This window comes from Hypanus sabinus, chromosome 29 (assembly GCF_030144855.1).
Source record: "Hypanus sabinus isolate sHypSab1 chromosome 29, sHypSab1.hap1, whole genome shotgun sequence".
NCBI classification, from domain to species: Eukaryota; Metazoa; Chordata; class Chondrichthyes; order Myliobatiformes; family Dasyatidae; genus Hypanus; species Hypanus sabinus.
In genome coordinates, this window is record NC_082734.1 from 17,196,823 (window position 1) to 17,211,164 (window position 14,342).

Here is a 14,342-nt window from a genome sequence, read left to right on the forward strand (position 1 = left end):
TTGATTTCACTGCTCATCATTCCACTGTGTACTGGACAAAGAGAGGGTATATCAGAGTTGGTGGGTTTTATACGAAGCTATTATCAGTCCCAGGTTTTGAAGTCCTCACTGAGTCAATACACATCTGTATTTTTTCCATTTCCATGCTTGGTACAGGGAGTGCTCATTCTACTTTGTCCTTTTGGGGCAAGGGTTTCTGTGCCTTCCTGGGGTCTCTCCCCTTTACCCTCTGGGTACAGGAGCACCTGTACCTGCCCAGTGCCCTTGCCATACAGTGCTCTCTGTATTTTCAGCCAAGCTAAGGGGAAACCTGATAGAAATTTATAAAATTATGAGGGGCGTCGATAAGTTAGCTAGATTAGAAATGTCAAATGTCAGAGGGAAGCTTTAGAGATGTGTGGGACATGATTTCTACACATGCTGGTAGGTGTCTGAACAGGCTGCCGGGGTGGTGGAGTTTGAGGTATTAAGGCAGTCACGTGAACTGGCAGGGATACCAATTAAATGCAGGCAGCTGGGATTGGTTTAATTTGGCATCATGGTCTGCACAGATATTGTGGGCCAAAGGGCCTTTAACTGGTTCCCCTTTGCCCTCTTGGTCTAAGGGGCTCTGTACACATCTATTGCCCTTTACTTGTCCTTTATGCCCTGTTTGGACCATTCCCACAGTTGAATAATTCCCTTTCTGCCTGCTCTGGTGTAAGATGAACCTCTTGTGTCGAACACAGCCACTCTGCTGCTCAGGTATATCCTACTGAAGGCCCGACCTGATCGGCAGACCGCGGTTGGGAGGCTGGCTTCGTGAAGTCTGTGTAATTGAATTCTGTTTGACCTACCATACAGCTGTTTCCAGGACTCATCCACCCTCAGATATCCTGTAAATACAATCCCAGCCCATCTGTTTGGGGAGTAATAGAATGCTGCGCATCAGTGAGGGGCTGTGGGAACGTTCCTGCTGGTAAAAGGGATGGTGGCTGAGAGATCGCAGTTTCATTTACCAAGGAACAGAGGGATCTGTGTGCCAGGCAAACCCTTTGGCACTGCTTATAGTCACTGGGGAGCCAGCCTGTGCCTCTCCCACAGTCAGCCCACACTATTCTGTTACGCCGGTGAGTAATCAAATATCAGGACAAGAAGGCGTTAGGTACACTCTCATGTAACCTCATCTCAGTCTGACCACTTCTCCTCAGCCTCCTTTCATTCCGCTGGAACAATCCCCATCTTTCTTTCTGATTCAGATTCATTTATTTTATCACAAGTACATCAAAATTTACGGTGAAATGTGTGATTGTATTCATAACCAATACAATCTAAGGATGTGTTGTGGGCAGCAGGTGGGTGATGCCACGTAGTCCAGTAACCACAATGTTGAGTAGAACAACAAGAACAAACCATTCCACCCTCCCAACCACCGTGTGTGTGTCTGTCTCTGTTCCTCTTCCTCCTCCCCTCCCTCCCCTCATCTACCCTCTCTCCCCATCCTCCTCCCCCCTCCTATCTCATCTACCCACTCTCCCCATCCCCCTCCCCTCTCTCCCACCCTCCCCACCCCTCTCCCCCTCCCCTCCCCTTCCACTCTGTCCAACCCTCCTCCTCCCCTCCCTCTCCTCTCTCCACCCTCCCCTGCCTCTCCCCTCCCACTCTCCCCCTCCCCACCCTCTCCCTCCCCACTCTCCCCTTCCACTCTCTCCACCCTCCCTCCCCTCTCTCTCCACCCTCCCCTGCCTCTCCCCTCTCTCTCCACCCTCCCCCTCTCTCCCTCCCCACCCTCTCCCTCCCCTCCCCTTCCACTCTGTCCAACCCTCCTCCTCCCCTCCCTCTCCTCTCTCCACCCTCCCCTGCCTCTCCCCTCCCACTCTCCCCCTCCCCACCCTCTCCCTCCCCACTCTCCCCTTCCACTCTCTCCACCCTCCCTCCCCTCTCTCTCCACCCTCCCCCTCTCTCCCTCCACCAGACTGGACAGCGGAGAGGATCGTCTGGTTTCCTTTTGAACCTGCCAGTGTCGCAGACTGAAGCCTTGGTCAAACCCATTTCAGTGAAGAGGAAACACTGCAATGGTGGAGCCTTACCTCGATCGTTGGGAGCCGGCTGTGCGTGTTGGAAGTCCATCGTTCTAGCCCCACCCTCAGTGCAGCAGCTGGCCCGGCCAGTGTCCTGGGCCCAGCCACCTTTGAGTTGCCTCATCATTGACCTTCCTTCCGTCGTATCAGAAATGGAAATGGTCATGGTGGCAATACGTTCAATGACACGCACAGCTCGGCAAATGAAGCAACCCATCCTTGCAGCGGCAGGGAACGTTTGGACATGGGATGACGAGTGGTGGGTAAACTTGCCCAGCGATGACCACCTACCCTTCACATTAAATGGCATTAACCATTGAATAAATCCTGAGTTGAGCGGCCACTTAAATACCCTGGCTGCAAAAGCAGCTCAGGAGTGAGGTATCATACGGGGAGTGACTCCACTTGATAACCCAAAACTCAAACATCATCTCATAAACAATTAGGGATGGGCTACCAAAACTGGACTTGTCTGCAACAACTGTATCCTGTCAAAGCATAGAAACATAGAAAACCTACAGCACAATACTGGCCCTTCAGCCCACAATGCTGTGCCAAACATGTACGTATTTTACAAATTACCTCGGGTTACCCATAGCCCTCTAGTTTTCTAAGTTCCATGTACCTATCCAGGAGTCTCTTAAAAGACCCTATCGTATCCACCTCCACCACCGTCGCTAGCAACCCATTCCATGCACTCACCACTCTCTGCGTTTAAAAAAAACTTGCCCCTGACTTCTCCTCTGTATCTACTTCCAAGCACCTTAAAACTGTGTCCTCTCATGTTAGCCATTTCAGCCCTGGGAAAAAACCTCTGACTATCCACACGATCAATGCCTTGTACACCTCTATCAGGTCACCTCTCACCTTCCATCACTCCATGGAGAAAAGGCCAAGTTCACTCAACCTACTCTCATAAGGCATGCTTGCCAATCCAGGCAACATCCTCATAAATCTCCTCTGCACCCTTTCTATAGTTTCCACATCCTTCCTGTAGTGAGGTGACCAGAACTGTACTCCAAGTGGGGTCAGACCAGGGCCCTATATAGCTGTAACATCACCTCTCAACACGTACAAACACACTGGAGGAACTCAGCAGGTCGGGCAGCATCCGTGGAAATGAGCAGTCAACGTTTCGGGCCGAGACCCTTCGTCAGGACTCACGAAGGGTCCTGACGAAGTCTTGCTGAGTTCCTCCAGCATGTTTGTACCTGTTGATTTGACCACAGCATCTGCAGTGTACTTTGTATTTACATTACCTCTCAGCCGCCTGTTCTCCTTTACGCTCTCATTTCCAAGGCTCTCTCAGGCACTGTCTACCCCTTGCCCCACTACCTTTCCCACACAGACAGTCTGGTTATTTATGAATCCTTTATTCACAGAGTTTCACCGTCTGGATCCCAGTGTTGACTCTTGATTGAGTTTCATCATCACATTTCTCAGGCAACCCTTAGGACTGGTAATTCCCTGTCCATGCAAGTTTAGTGGGTTCTTGGCTAACTGATGAGACCAGCCTGGGACACCTAGACCCTTCCACAGGCAGGCTGGTGGATAGGTAGCTTGTGAGATAATATGTTCCTTCTGCTTTTGAGGTACAGCCTTAAGGGTCTCAATATCTTCCCTAAGGCTCCTCCTCCACTTTGAGTAACCGAGGGCCAGAGATTTCAAGGAGTCATTAAGGATGTTTTTCCTCACATGGGCTTTGAGAACATCTTTGGACCTTCCCCACCGTTACCCGGAAATCTCTTTTTGTGGCAGAGACTGGAACTGAGTATCAGCTTTGGGCGTCTAGTGTCAGGCATGGCTAATGGAGGAGAACCACGGCTTCAGTACTGGGGGTGTCACCTGGGAGGGGACACAGACATAGCAGTGGGAATACTTCTCCGGGCCAAGCTTGTCTGCTGCAGGTCGACCAGATCTCAGGAAGGTAGGGGTCTCTGCTCTCTGGTTCACATGAAAGTACTGAGCTACCAGAAAAGGCAGAGGGGTCAGTAAAATTCCACTGTTGTGGGTTTCCCTCTTCCTGAAGCCCCCTTCCCAAACAACCTCTCCCACCCAGCCTCACATACAAAATACTGGAGATCAGGCAACATTAACAGTTGACATTTCGGGCCAAGACCCTTCCCCAGATTAAGAAGGGTGAAGGGAGGGGAAAGAGTATGAGCTGGGAGGTGGTAGGTGAGGGTATAGGTGAAGAGACAAAGGGCTGAAGAAGGGATCTTCAGGAGTCGGAGGGCAGCAGAAATCACAGAGGGAGCAGTGACAGGGGGTCTCTCTGAAGAGACGATTTGTCGACAGTTTATTCCCCTCCGTACCTGACCTGATGAGTTCCTCCAGCGTCTTGTGTGTGTCCCTCACAATTCCTTACACCAGCTTGCAGCTCAGGCTTTAACCAAGTCTCTCTAAATCTGACTGGCCTGAAATTGACATAAAGCACTGTGCCTACTGCCCGTGGCCCAGGCTACTTCTAGTGACTCAGTTTTGTGATTGGTTTCTGCTGCCCTTTGAAGCCATCAAACTGCATGCAACAGACCATTCAGTCCATTGGGCGGGGTTAGCAGTGCTCGTCCCCCAGGGACTCTGCGGAGTCGGGCTCGTCCACTGACCCGGCCCTTACCAGGAGACCGGGAGCCAGGTTAGAGAAAATGTCAGCGGAGCTGGAGGCGGACTGGTTGGAACGGCTGGAGAAATAGCTCAGCCCCCCGGGTCGCTGTTTCAGCCTCTGCTTGGAGATCTTCTGCGACTGATGGAACTCGAGGGCCGTCTTGGTATAAATGTTCAGAGCCGTGACTGAGGACGCCATGCAGAAGGTGAAGGAGAGCCAGGCCAAGCTGTAAAACAGCGTGGGTTACTAGTGAGACCGCCCTGTAAACTCTGCAGCAAACATTCAACACCCACCCCTGAAACGCGTTGTACTCACTAGAAGGACCAGCCGAAGTCCCAGCGATGGGGTATCCAGTCCTTCGGCCCTTGGCTGGCTGTCACTTGGAAAACCTGTGTGTACATCATGTGGGCTATCATCCCCAGCAGGCCTGGACGTAAAAGGAGAGCATCACATGCTGACCTGCACACTGACTGGTGAGCGCCAACACTACACACCTTCAGTGTGGTGAACATTGCACTACAGCGTTACACACTGACCTGCACACTGACTGGTGAGCGCCAACACTACACACCTTCAGTGTGGTGAACATTGCACTACAGCGTCACACACTGACCTGCACACTGACTGGTGAGCGCCAACACTATACACGTTCAGTGTGGTGAACATTGCACTACAGCGTCACACACTGACCTGCACACTGACTGGTGAGCGCCAACACTATACACGTTCAGTGTGGTGAACATTGCACTACAGTGTTACACGCTGACCTGCACACTGACTGTGGTGTGCGCCAACACTACACACCTTCAGTGTGGTGAACATTGCACTACAGCGTCACACGCTGACCTGCACACTGACTGGTGAGCGCCAACACTACACACCATCAGTGTGGTGAACTCTGCACTATTGCGCAGTCAATGGTGCACACACTGAATGGTAAATCCATATACTGATGAACAAACCCCCTGCTACATGCACACACTTACACATACACTCACATTTATTAATGTGCGCTGATGTATACTCGCTGTCACAACACACGCATTCTCTCATTTTCTGTTACATACACAGTTGCACACTTACTGAGTCACACCCATCATCTCTTCACCACAAACACATGCACAATAACACATTCTCTCACACACACATCGCCTACATATATTTACATACATGCACCGACACACTCAAAGGTCCATTTAAAGAGATTATATGTGAACATATCTATGGGCCATATCTAAGAGGATGTAACTATGAAAATGGACAAGGGAGAGCCAGTGGATGTAGTGTACCTGGACTTCCAGAAAGCTTTTGATAAAGTCCCACATAGGAGATTAGTGGGCAAAATTAGGGCACATGGTATTGTGGGCAGAGTACTGACATGGATTGAATATTGGCAGGCTAACAGGAAACAAAGTGTAATGATTAATGGGTCCCTTTCGGAATGGCAGGCTGTGATCAGTGGGGTACCGCAAGGTTCAGTGCTGGGACCGCAGCTGTTTACAATATACATTAATGATTTAGATGAAGGGATTAAAAGTAACATTAGCAAATTTGCCGATGACACAAAGCTGGGTGGCAGTGTGAAATGTCAGGAGGATGTTATGAGAATGCAGGGTGACTTGGACAGGTTGGGTGGGTGGGCAAATGTATGGGAGATGCATTTAATGTGGATAAATGTGAGGTTATCCACTTTGGTGGCAAGAACAGGAAGGCAGATTACTATCTAAATGGAGTCAAGTTAGGAAAAGGGGAAGTACAACGAGATCCAGGTGTTCTTGTACATCAGTCAATGAAAGCAAGCATGCAGATACAGCAGGCAGTGAAGAAAGCTAATGGCATGATGGCTTTTATGACAAGAGGCATTGAGTATAGGAGTAAAGAGGTCCTTCTGCAGCTGTACAGGGCCCTGGTGAGACCCCACCTGGAGTATTGTGTGCAGTTTTGGTCTCCAAATTTGAGGAAGGACATTCTTGCTATTGAGGGAGTGCAGCGTAGGTTCACAAGGTTAATTCATATGTTGAAAGATTGGAGCGACTGGGCTTGTATACACTGGAATTTAGAAGGATGAGAGGGGATCTGATTGAAACATATAAGATTATTAAGGGATTGAACACACTGGAGGCAGGAAGCATGTTCCCGCTGATGGGTGAGTCCAGAACTAGAAGCCACAGTTTAAGAATAAGGAGTAGGCCATTTAGAACTGAGATGCGGAAAAACTTTTTCACTCAGAAAGTGGTGGATATGTGGAATGCTCTGCCCCAGGCGGCACTGGAGGCCAAGTCTCTGGAGGCATTCAAGAGAGAGTTAGATAGAGCTCTTATAAATAGCCGGGACAAGGGATATAGGGACAATACGTGCAGAAGTAGACCATTTGGCCCTTTGAGTCTGCACCGCCATTTTGAGATCATGGCTGATCATCTACTATCAATATCCGGTTCCTGCCTTGTCCCCATATCCCTTGATTCCCCTATCCATAAGATACCTATCTAGCTCCTTCTTGAAAGCATCCAGAGAATTCGCCTCCACTGCCTTCCAAGGAGTGCATTCCAGACCCCCACAACTCTCTGGGAGAAGAAGTTTTTCCTTAACTCTGTCCTAAATGACCTACCCCTTATTCTCACACCATGCCCTCTGGTACTGGACTCTCCCAGCATCTGGAACATATTTCCTGCCTCTAACTTGTCCAATCCCTTAATAATCTTATATGTTTCAATCAGATCCCCTCTCAATCTCCTTAATTCCAGCGTGAACAAGCCCAGTCTCTCTAACCTCTCTGCGTAAGACAGTCCAGACATCCCAGGAATTAACCTCGTGAATCTACGCTGCACTTCCTCTACAGCCAGGATGTCCTTCCTTAACCCTGGAGACCAAAACTGTTCACAATACTCCAGGTGTGGTCTCACCAGGGCTCTGTACAAATGCAAGAGGATTTCCTTGCTCTTGTACTCAATTCCCTTTGTAATAAAGGCCAACATTCAATTAGCCTTCTTCACTGCCTGCTGCACTTGCTCATTCACCTTCAGTGACTGATGAACAAGGACTCCTAGATCTCTTTGTATTTCTCCCCTACTTAACTCTACACCACTCAGATAATAATCTGCCTTGCTGTTCTTACTCCAAAAGTGGATAACCTCACACTTATTCACATTAAACGTCATCTGCCAAGTATCCGCCCACTCACCCAGCCTATCCAAGTCACCCTGAATTCTCCTAACATCCTCATCACATGTCACACTGCCACCCAGCTTAGTATCATCAGCGAATTTGCTGATGTTATTCTCAATGCCTTCATCTAAATCATTGATGTAAATTGTAAACAGCTGCGGTCCCAATACCGAGCCCTGTGGCACCCCACTAGTCACCACCCGCCATTCCGAGAAACACCCATCCACCCCTACCCTTTGCTTTCTATCTGCCAACCAGTTTTCTATCCATATCAATGTCTTCCCCCCGATGCCCTGAGCTCTGATTTTACCCATCAATCTCTTATGTGGGACCTTATCAAATGCCTTCTGAAAATCGAGGTACACTACATCCACTGGATCTCTCCCATCTAACTTCCTGGTTACATCCTCGAAAAACTCCAACAGATTAGTCAAGCATGATTTACCCTTGGTAAATCCATGCTGGCTCGGCCCAATCCTATCACTGCTATCTAGATATGCCACTATTTCATCCTTAATAATGGACTCTAGCATCTTCCCCACCACCGATGTTAGGCTGACAGGTCGATAGTTCTCTGTTTTCTCCCTCCCTCCTTTCTTAAGTGGGATAACATTAGCCATTCTCCAATCCTCAGGAACCGATCCTGAATCTAAGGAACATTGGAAAATGATTACCAATGCATCCACAATTTCCAGGGCCACTTCCTTTAGTACCCTAGGGTGCAGACCATCTGGACCTGGGGATTTGTCAGCCTTCAGTCCCATCAGTCTACTCATCACCGTTTCCTTCCTAATGTCAATCTGTTTCATTTCCTCCGTTACCCTATGTCCTTGGCCCATCCATACATCTGGGAGACTTGTGTCTTCCTTAGTGAAGACAGATCTAAAGTACTCATTAAATTCTTCTGCCATTTCTCTGTTTCCCATAACAATTTCACCCAATTCATTCTTCAAGGGCCCAACATTGTTCTTAACTATCTTCTTTCTCTTCACATACCTAAAAAAGCTTTTGCTATCTTCCTTTATATTCCTGGCTAGCTTGCGTTCGTACCTCATTTTTTCTCCCCGTATTGTCTTTTTAGTTAAGTTCTGTTGTTCCTTAAAAACTTCCCAATCATCTGTCCTCCCACTCACCTTAGCTCTATCATACTTGCTTTTTTTTAATGCTATGCAATCTCTGACTTCCTTTGTCAACCACTGTGGCCCCTTTCCCTGTGGGCAGGAAAGGATTGTGTACGATCAGCCATGATCACAGTGAATAGCAGTGCTGGCTAGAAGGGCCGAATGGCCTACTCCTGCACCTATTGTCTATTGACTGAATTCGCAAGGATTCATCGCTCGAGTCTGTGGACAATTACAAGGGTCTTTGGGGTGTGCAGGGGAATTGATCTTTACAAAGCCTGGCTCACCTGACAGCACCGAGAAGACGGCTGCAAATGCATTGAGCTTGAGCCCGCAGTTGGAATTTCGAGGGAAGCACATCTCCAAGCCCATCAACAGGAAACTAACGGACAGCAAAACAATGTAGAGAACTTCGGAAACCAGCGAGAGCCACAGTATACCTGCACCGCAGGGGGAGAAGGTCAGAGTGCGTCTGGAGCAGGAACAACGTGTGTTGGTCTCGTGTGTATCTGTGTTTCAGTGGAGAGCATGGGGGTGTTGATATGATTGCTGGGGTCAGAATGCAATCTGGTCAGTGGCTTTGTTAATGTAAATGAAATGTGTAAAGACTGGATGTGTTTGGGGGGGGGGGGTTAATGCGTGTAAATTGTTAAAGAGAGAAGGGGCGGGGCAATGACTCGAGCCCGCAGGAAGGAACGGAGCATACAAACGTGAGAGACAGCAGGAAAAAAACTGAACGTCTTTTATCTGAAAGCACCGCGTTCACGACGAGGCCGGAGAATGAACAGCTCCGGCAGAAATGAACAGGAGCCGAACTGGTGATTACGGAGATGAGATACAATGGTGACCAGGCTTGAAATGGAACATTTCAGAATTAAATGTTCAGAAGAGAGGGGAAGATGAATAAAACGCTAACACTGATAACAGATAAAATGGAAGAGAGGGAAAAGGTCCTAATTCAGAAAATGACGAAGTCAAATTGGTTTCAGTGAGGCTAGAAACCGCCGGGGTAGTGAGTGAGCGGGGGTGGGGGGCCGCTATGTAAAGACCCCGAACTACAGTGGGAATGTAAGGCATAGCATAAATCGTTATGTTAATCTACAGATAGATTGAACAAGCCCAAATGCACAGCAATAGCATGGAGGATGACAGGGTGGGTCAGTCTTATTCAATGCCTGGAAGACGAAAGAGCTGACTGGACTTTAAGAAGGGTAATACGAGGAAACACAAACCAATCCTCACAGCGGGATCAGAAGTGGAGAGAGTGAGCAGCTTCAAGTTCCTGGGTGCCAAGATCTCTGAGAATCTGACCTGGTCCCAACATATCGATGCAGCTATAAAGAAGGCAAGACACCGGCCATATTTCATTAGGAGTTTGAGGAGATTTGGTTTGTCAGCTAAAACACTCAAACTCAAGCATTCTGACAGGCTGTATCGCTGTCTGGTATGGGGTTGGCGGGGGAAGGGGAGCGCTACTGCACAGGACCGAAAGGAGCTACAGAAAGTTGTAAAATTAGTCAGCTCCATCATGGGCACTGGCTTCCTTAGTATTCAAGACATCTTCAAGGAGCGGTGCCTCAGAAAGGCAGCGTCCGTTATTAGGGATGCCCATCACCCAGGACATGCTCTCTTCTTGTTACCATTAGGAATGAGGTAGAGAAGCCTGAAGGCACACACTCAGCGATTCAGGAACAGCTTCTTCCCCTCGGTCATCCGATTTCTGAACGGACGTTGAACCCCACATACACTGTCTCCCTTTTTTAATTCTGCTTTTGCATTATTTTAATCCATTTAGTGTACATATATATTTACTGTAATTTATTTAGTTTTCTTTCTATATTATCATGTATTGCATTGCTGCTGCTGCTAAGTTAACAGATTTCACGACACATGTCGGTGATAATACAAAGGGTGATTGATGGGTTCGTGGCCCAAGGTAGAAGGAGTCAATTTAAGAAAACCTAGCACATTTATTTTTCAACATAGTCCCCTCCTACATTTACACACTTAGTCCAGCGGTCGTGGAGCATATGGATCTTGGACCTCCAGAAAGTGTCCACAGGTGGGTGATTGATAAGTTTGTGGCCTAAGGTAGAAGGAGATGAGTTATATAGCTCTCGTTGCATGCACGTGCAGTTCAACTCTTTGATTATGCAGAAAGTTTTAAGTTAATAACTCATCTCCTTCAACCTTGGGCCACAAACTTATTAATCACCCTTAGTAAACCTGATTCTGATTCAACAAGTCAAATAGTTATTGTCAGAATATTGGATCAGGAGAGAAGACAAATTGATGAGCTGGTGACTAAGGGGCCTTTGGGGAAGAGTGATCATAATATCACAGTAGATTGAAATGATAAAGAGAAATAAAGCAAACTATGGAGGTGTGAGTTGGCCAAGAGAGATTAGGAATTGGTGGCAAAAGGTGAGTAATGGGTTACATTAAAGAATGAACACACGGCTTGCAGCTATTCCAGGCAGAAAAGCTGACAGAAGAAAACAGTCCAGCCAAGGTAACAAGAAGTTGTACACAATATTAGAGGGAAGGAAGGTGCTGACAATGCAATGCAAGGACTGGAGGAAGGTCAGATTTCAGCAGACAACCAAGAAAGAGAAAATATAACACAGAGTGTGCATGTTCCTAAAGATAGATGAGAATGAAAAGATTAATGTGGGACCCTGACACAGTGCAACAGCAGAAATTGTAGCAGGAAAAGAGGAAGCACTGGAGAAATTAAACAATATTTTATCTCAATCTTTGCAAGACCTGGAAATACTGGAGCGCACTGGGACTAGAGTGAAATTAAATAATAGAATTAGCTAACAGGAAATATTATAACTCAGTTCATTGAACTCTGAGGACCTGCTTCCTAAGCCTTTGAGGAAGGTGGTCAAGAAGATGATGGACATAGTGGCTCCATCAGTTTGAGAATGGTTCAGTTCACCAGTGTTTAGGATAACGTGTTCTCTCTCCAGTTTGGTAGGTCCCGAGGAGACTGTTAAGGCCAGGAGGTCAGGGATATATTTAGTTACAAGAAAAAGTTTGCAAACCCTTTGCAACTGTGTGGTTTTCTGCATTAATTACTCATAAAATGTGGTCTGATCTTCACCCAAGTCACAATAACAGGCAAATACAATCTGCCTAAACTAATAACACACAAACCATTGTACTACTTCTCATCAATACCGAAAACACCGTTTAAACAATCACAGTCTAGGTTTAAAATAGTATGTGAACCTCTGGGATAATGTGTTCTACAAAAGTTACTTGGAGTCAAGTGTTCCAATAAATTGGAGATGGGAAGTGTGGGTTGTAGAGGTGCCCTGCTCTATATTAAAAAAAACACACCGTCAGGTTACTCAAGTCAGATGTCCAAAAAAGATCTGTTTTTGTGCACCATGTCTCGATCAAAACAACTTTCAGAGGACCTTAGAGAATTATAAAGATGCATGAAGCTGGAAAAGGCTACAAAAGCATTTAGACCTGAGTGATCATCAGACCACAGTAAGAGAACTTGTCTGCAAATGGAGGCAATTCAGTACTGTTGCTACTCTCCCTAGGAGTGGGCGTCCTGCAAGGATCACATCAAGAGCACAACGTGCAACGCTGAAGGAAGTGAAAAAGAACCCAAGGGTAACAGCAAAAGACCTGCAGAAATCTCTAGAATTTGCTAAAGTTTTTGTTCACTATAAGAAAAACATTAAACAAGAATGGTGTTCATGGAAGGACACCATGGAGGAAACCACTGCTCTCCAGAAAAAAAACCATTGCTGAACATTTCAAGTTTTCAAAGGACCACCTGAATGGTCCACAATGCCTCTGGGACAATGTTCTGTGGACAGATGAGACAAAGGCTGAACTTTTTGTTGGAAATGAACATTGCGATATCTGGAGGAAAGAGGGCACTGCACACCAACAGCAAAGCCTCATCCCACCAGGAAACAAGGTGGAAGGAGCATCATGGTTTGGGGCTGCTTTGCTGCCTCAGGAACAGAACAGCTTGCAATCATTGAGGGAACATTGAATTCAAAATTGTATCAAGGCATTTTACAGGAGAATGTCAGGCTGCGGTCTGTCATCTGAATCTTAATAGCAGAGTTTGGCCTCAGATTGTGTTCAGAAACAGAATTCCCTGTGATTCACTGTTTTCCAGTCCCTATCCCCATCTTTCCCCAGCCCAACTCTCCTTTTCCCATCGTTCCAACTCCCTGAGAGTCCCACCCCATCTTCTCTCCCCAGCCCAGTCTATCCCACCCTGGTGCCATCTCACCTTGCTGTGTGATGGGAGTCAAGTCAATGAAACTCCGGCACTGCTCCCCTGAAATGAGACAAGTCGATAGTCATTGCCTGTATCTGGGTATCTCTCTTACCTTGCCCTATCCTGCACCTGACGCACCCACAGCTACCAGCTCACTACCCAGGGCACAGATACCCAATGAGACAGGCCATTAATCACTGCTCATGAGTGGCTATTTCTCTCCCCTAGCCCAGCTCTCCTCCCGATATATCCATAGACACAAGCTCGCCACCCAGGACACTAATACTCAGTGAGCCAGGCCATTAATTACTGTCTGTGACTGGGTACCTCTAACCCCTCACCCAGCCCTGCTCCTGACATATCCAGAATTACCAGCTCACCACCCAGGGCATAAGTACCCAGTGGCTGTTCAGCCCTTCCAGCTGCTGCATCATCCCAGTGCCTGAAGTCACAGACCGGGGGTAGGGCTTCAGTAACCCGGCAGTGGTGGGGCGATGAACCCTGCCCTGTGTCCGGGTGGTTCCTGCTCAGATTGTTCTGGGGGCGAAGGTGAGGGGGTCAATAAATAAATCCCACAGGGAGAGTGAGAGCTGGGTTCCTGGTTGGAGAGTTGTGCTCTCTTCCCAATCAGATGCTGTCATGAAGGGACAGTCTCACTGGTGTGATGAGTATGAAGTGAAAGATTGCTGCCTGCCAGCCCACAGACTGTCCCGGCGATGCTGAGGCTTCAGGAAAGGCTTAGTGGCCATCACTCAACCCTCGTCCGGTTACAGGGTGTCTCTGCCTCTCACTCTCCTCCCCACTCGACCCCCAAATCGAACTCTCTCCCCAGAGGCACGGGGTCCCAGAGTGCCAGCACTCCCTTCTTAACCACTCAGAACCCTTCACCAGAGCCAACTCAGAGAAAACTTCTCCCCCAGCCCCCAGACATTTGTCAACTGTTACCCCCACAGATGCTGCCTGACCTGCTGAGAGTTTCCAGCATTCTCTATTTTTTATTTCAGACTTCCATCATCTGCAGGTTGCTTTTTCCAGATTAACTTCTCAATTCTCTCAAACCTTGTTTGGATTTCCATCATTTTCTAATTTGATTTCAGATTTATAGCTTTTTAATCTTAAACTGCAACTGTATG

General features: G+C 47.7%; 1 protein-coding gene across 2 annotated transcripts in view; it reads right to left on the minus strand.

Moving 5' to 3' along the window:
- Positions 1-1,933: 1,933 nt before the first annotated feature.
- The window catches only part of LOC132383070 (germ cell-specific gene 1-like protein), a 20,160-nt gene continuing 7,751 nt past the window's right edge, over positions 1,934-14,342 (minus strand). The window contains exons 3-6 of one of the 2 annotated variants that reach the window (XM_059953819.1): positions 13,222-13,269; positions 9,239-9,391; positions 4,981-5,092; positions 1,934-4,891 (exon numbers count right to left, since the gene is read on the minus strand). In XM_059953819.1, the coding sequence (XP_059809802.1) occupies positions 4,615-4,891; positions 4,981-5,092; positions 9,239-9,391; positions 13,222-13,269 (590 nt within the window). In that variant the 3' untranslated portion in view covers positions 1,934-4,614. The remainder of the gene's footprint in view (positions 4,892-4,980; positions 5,093-9,238; positions 9,392-13,221; positions 13,270-14,342) is intronic. The other variant, XM_059953820.1, reaches the window with a different exon arrangement.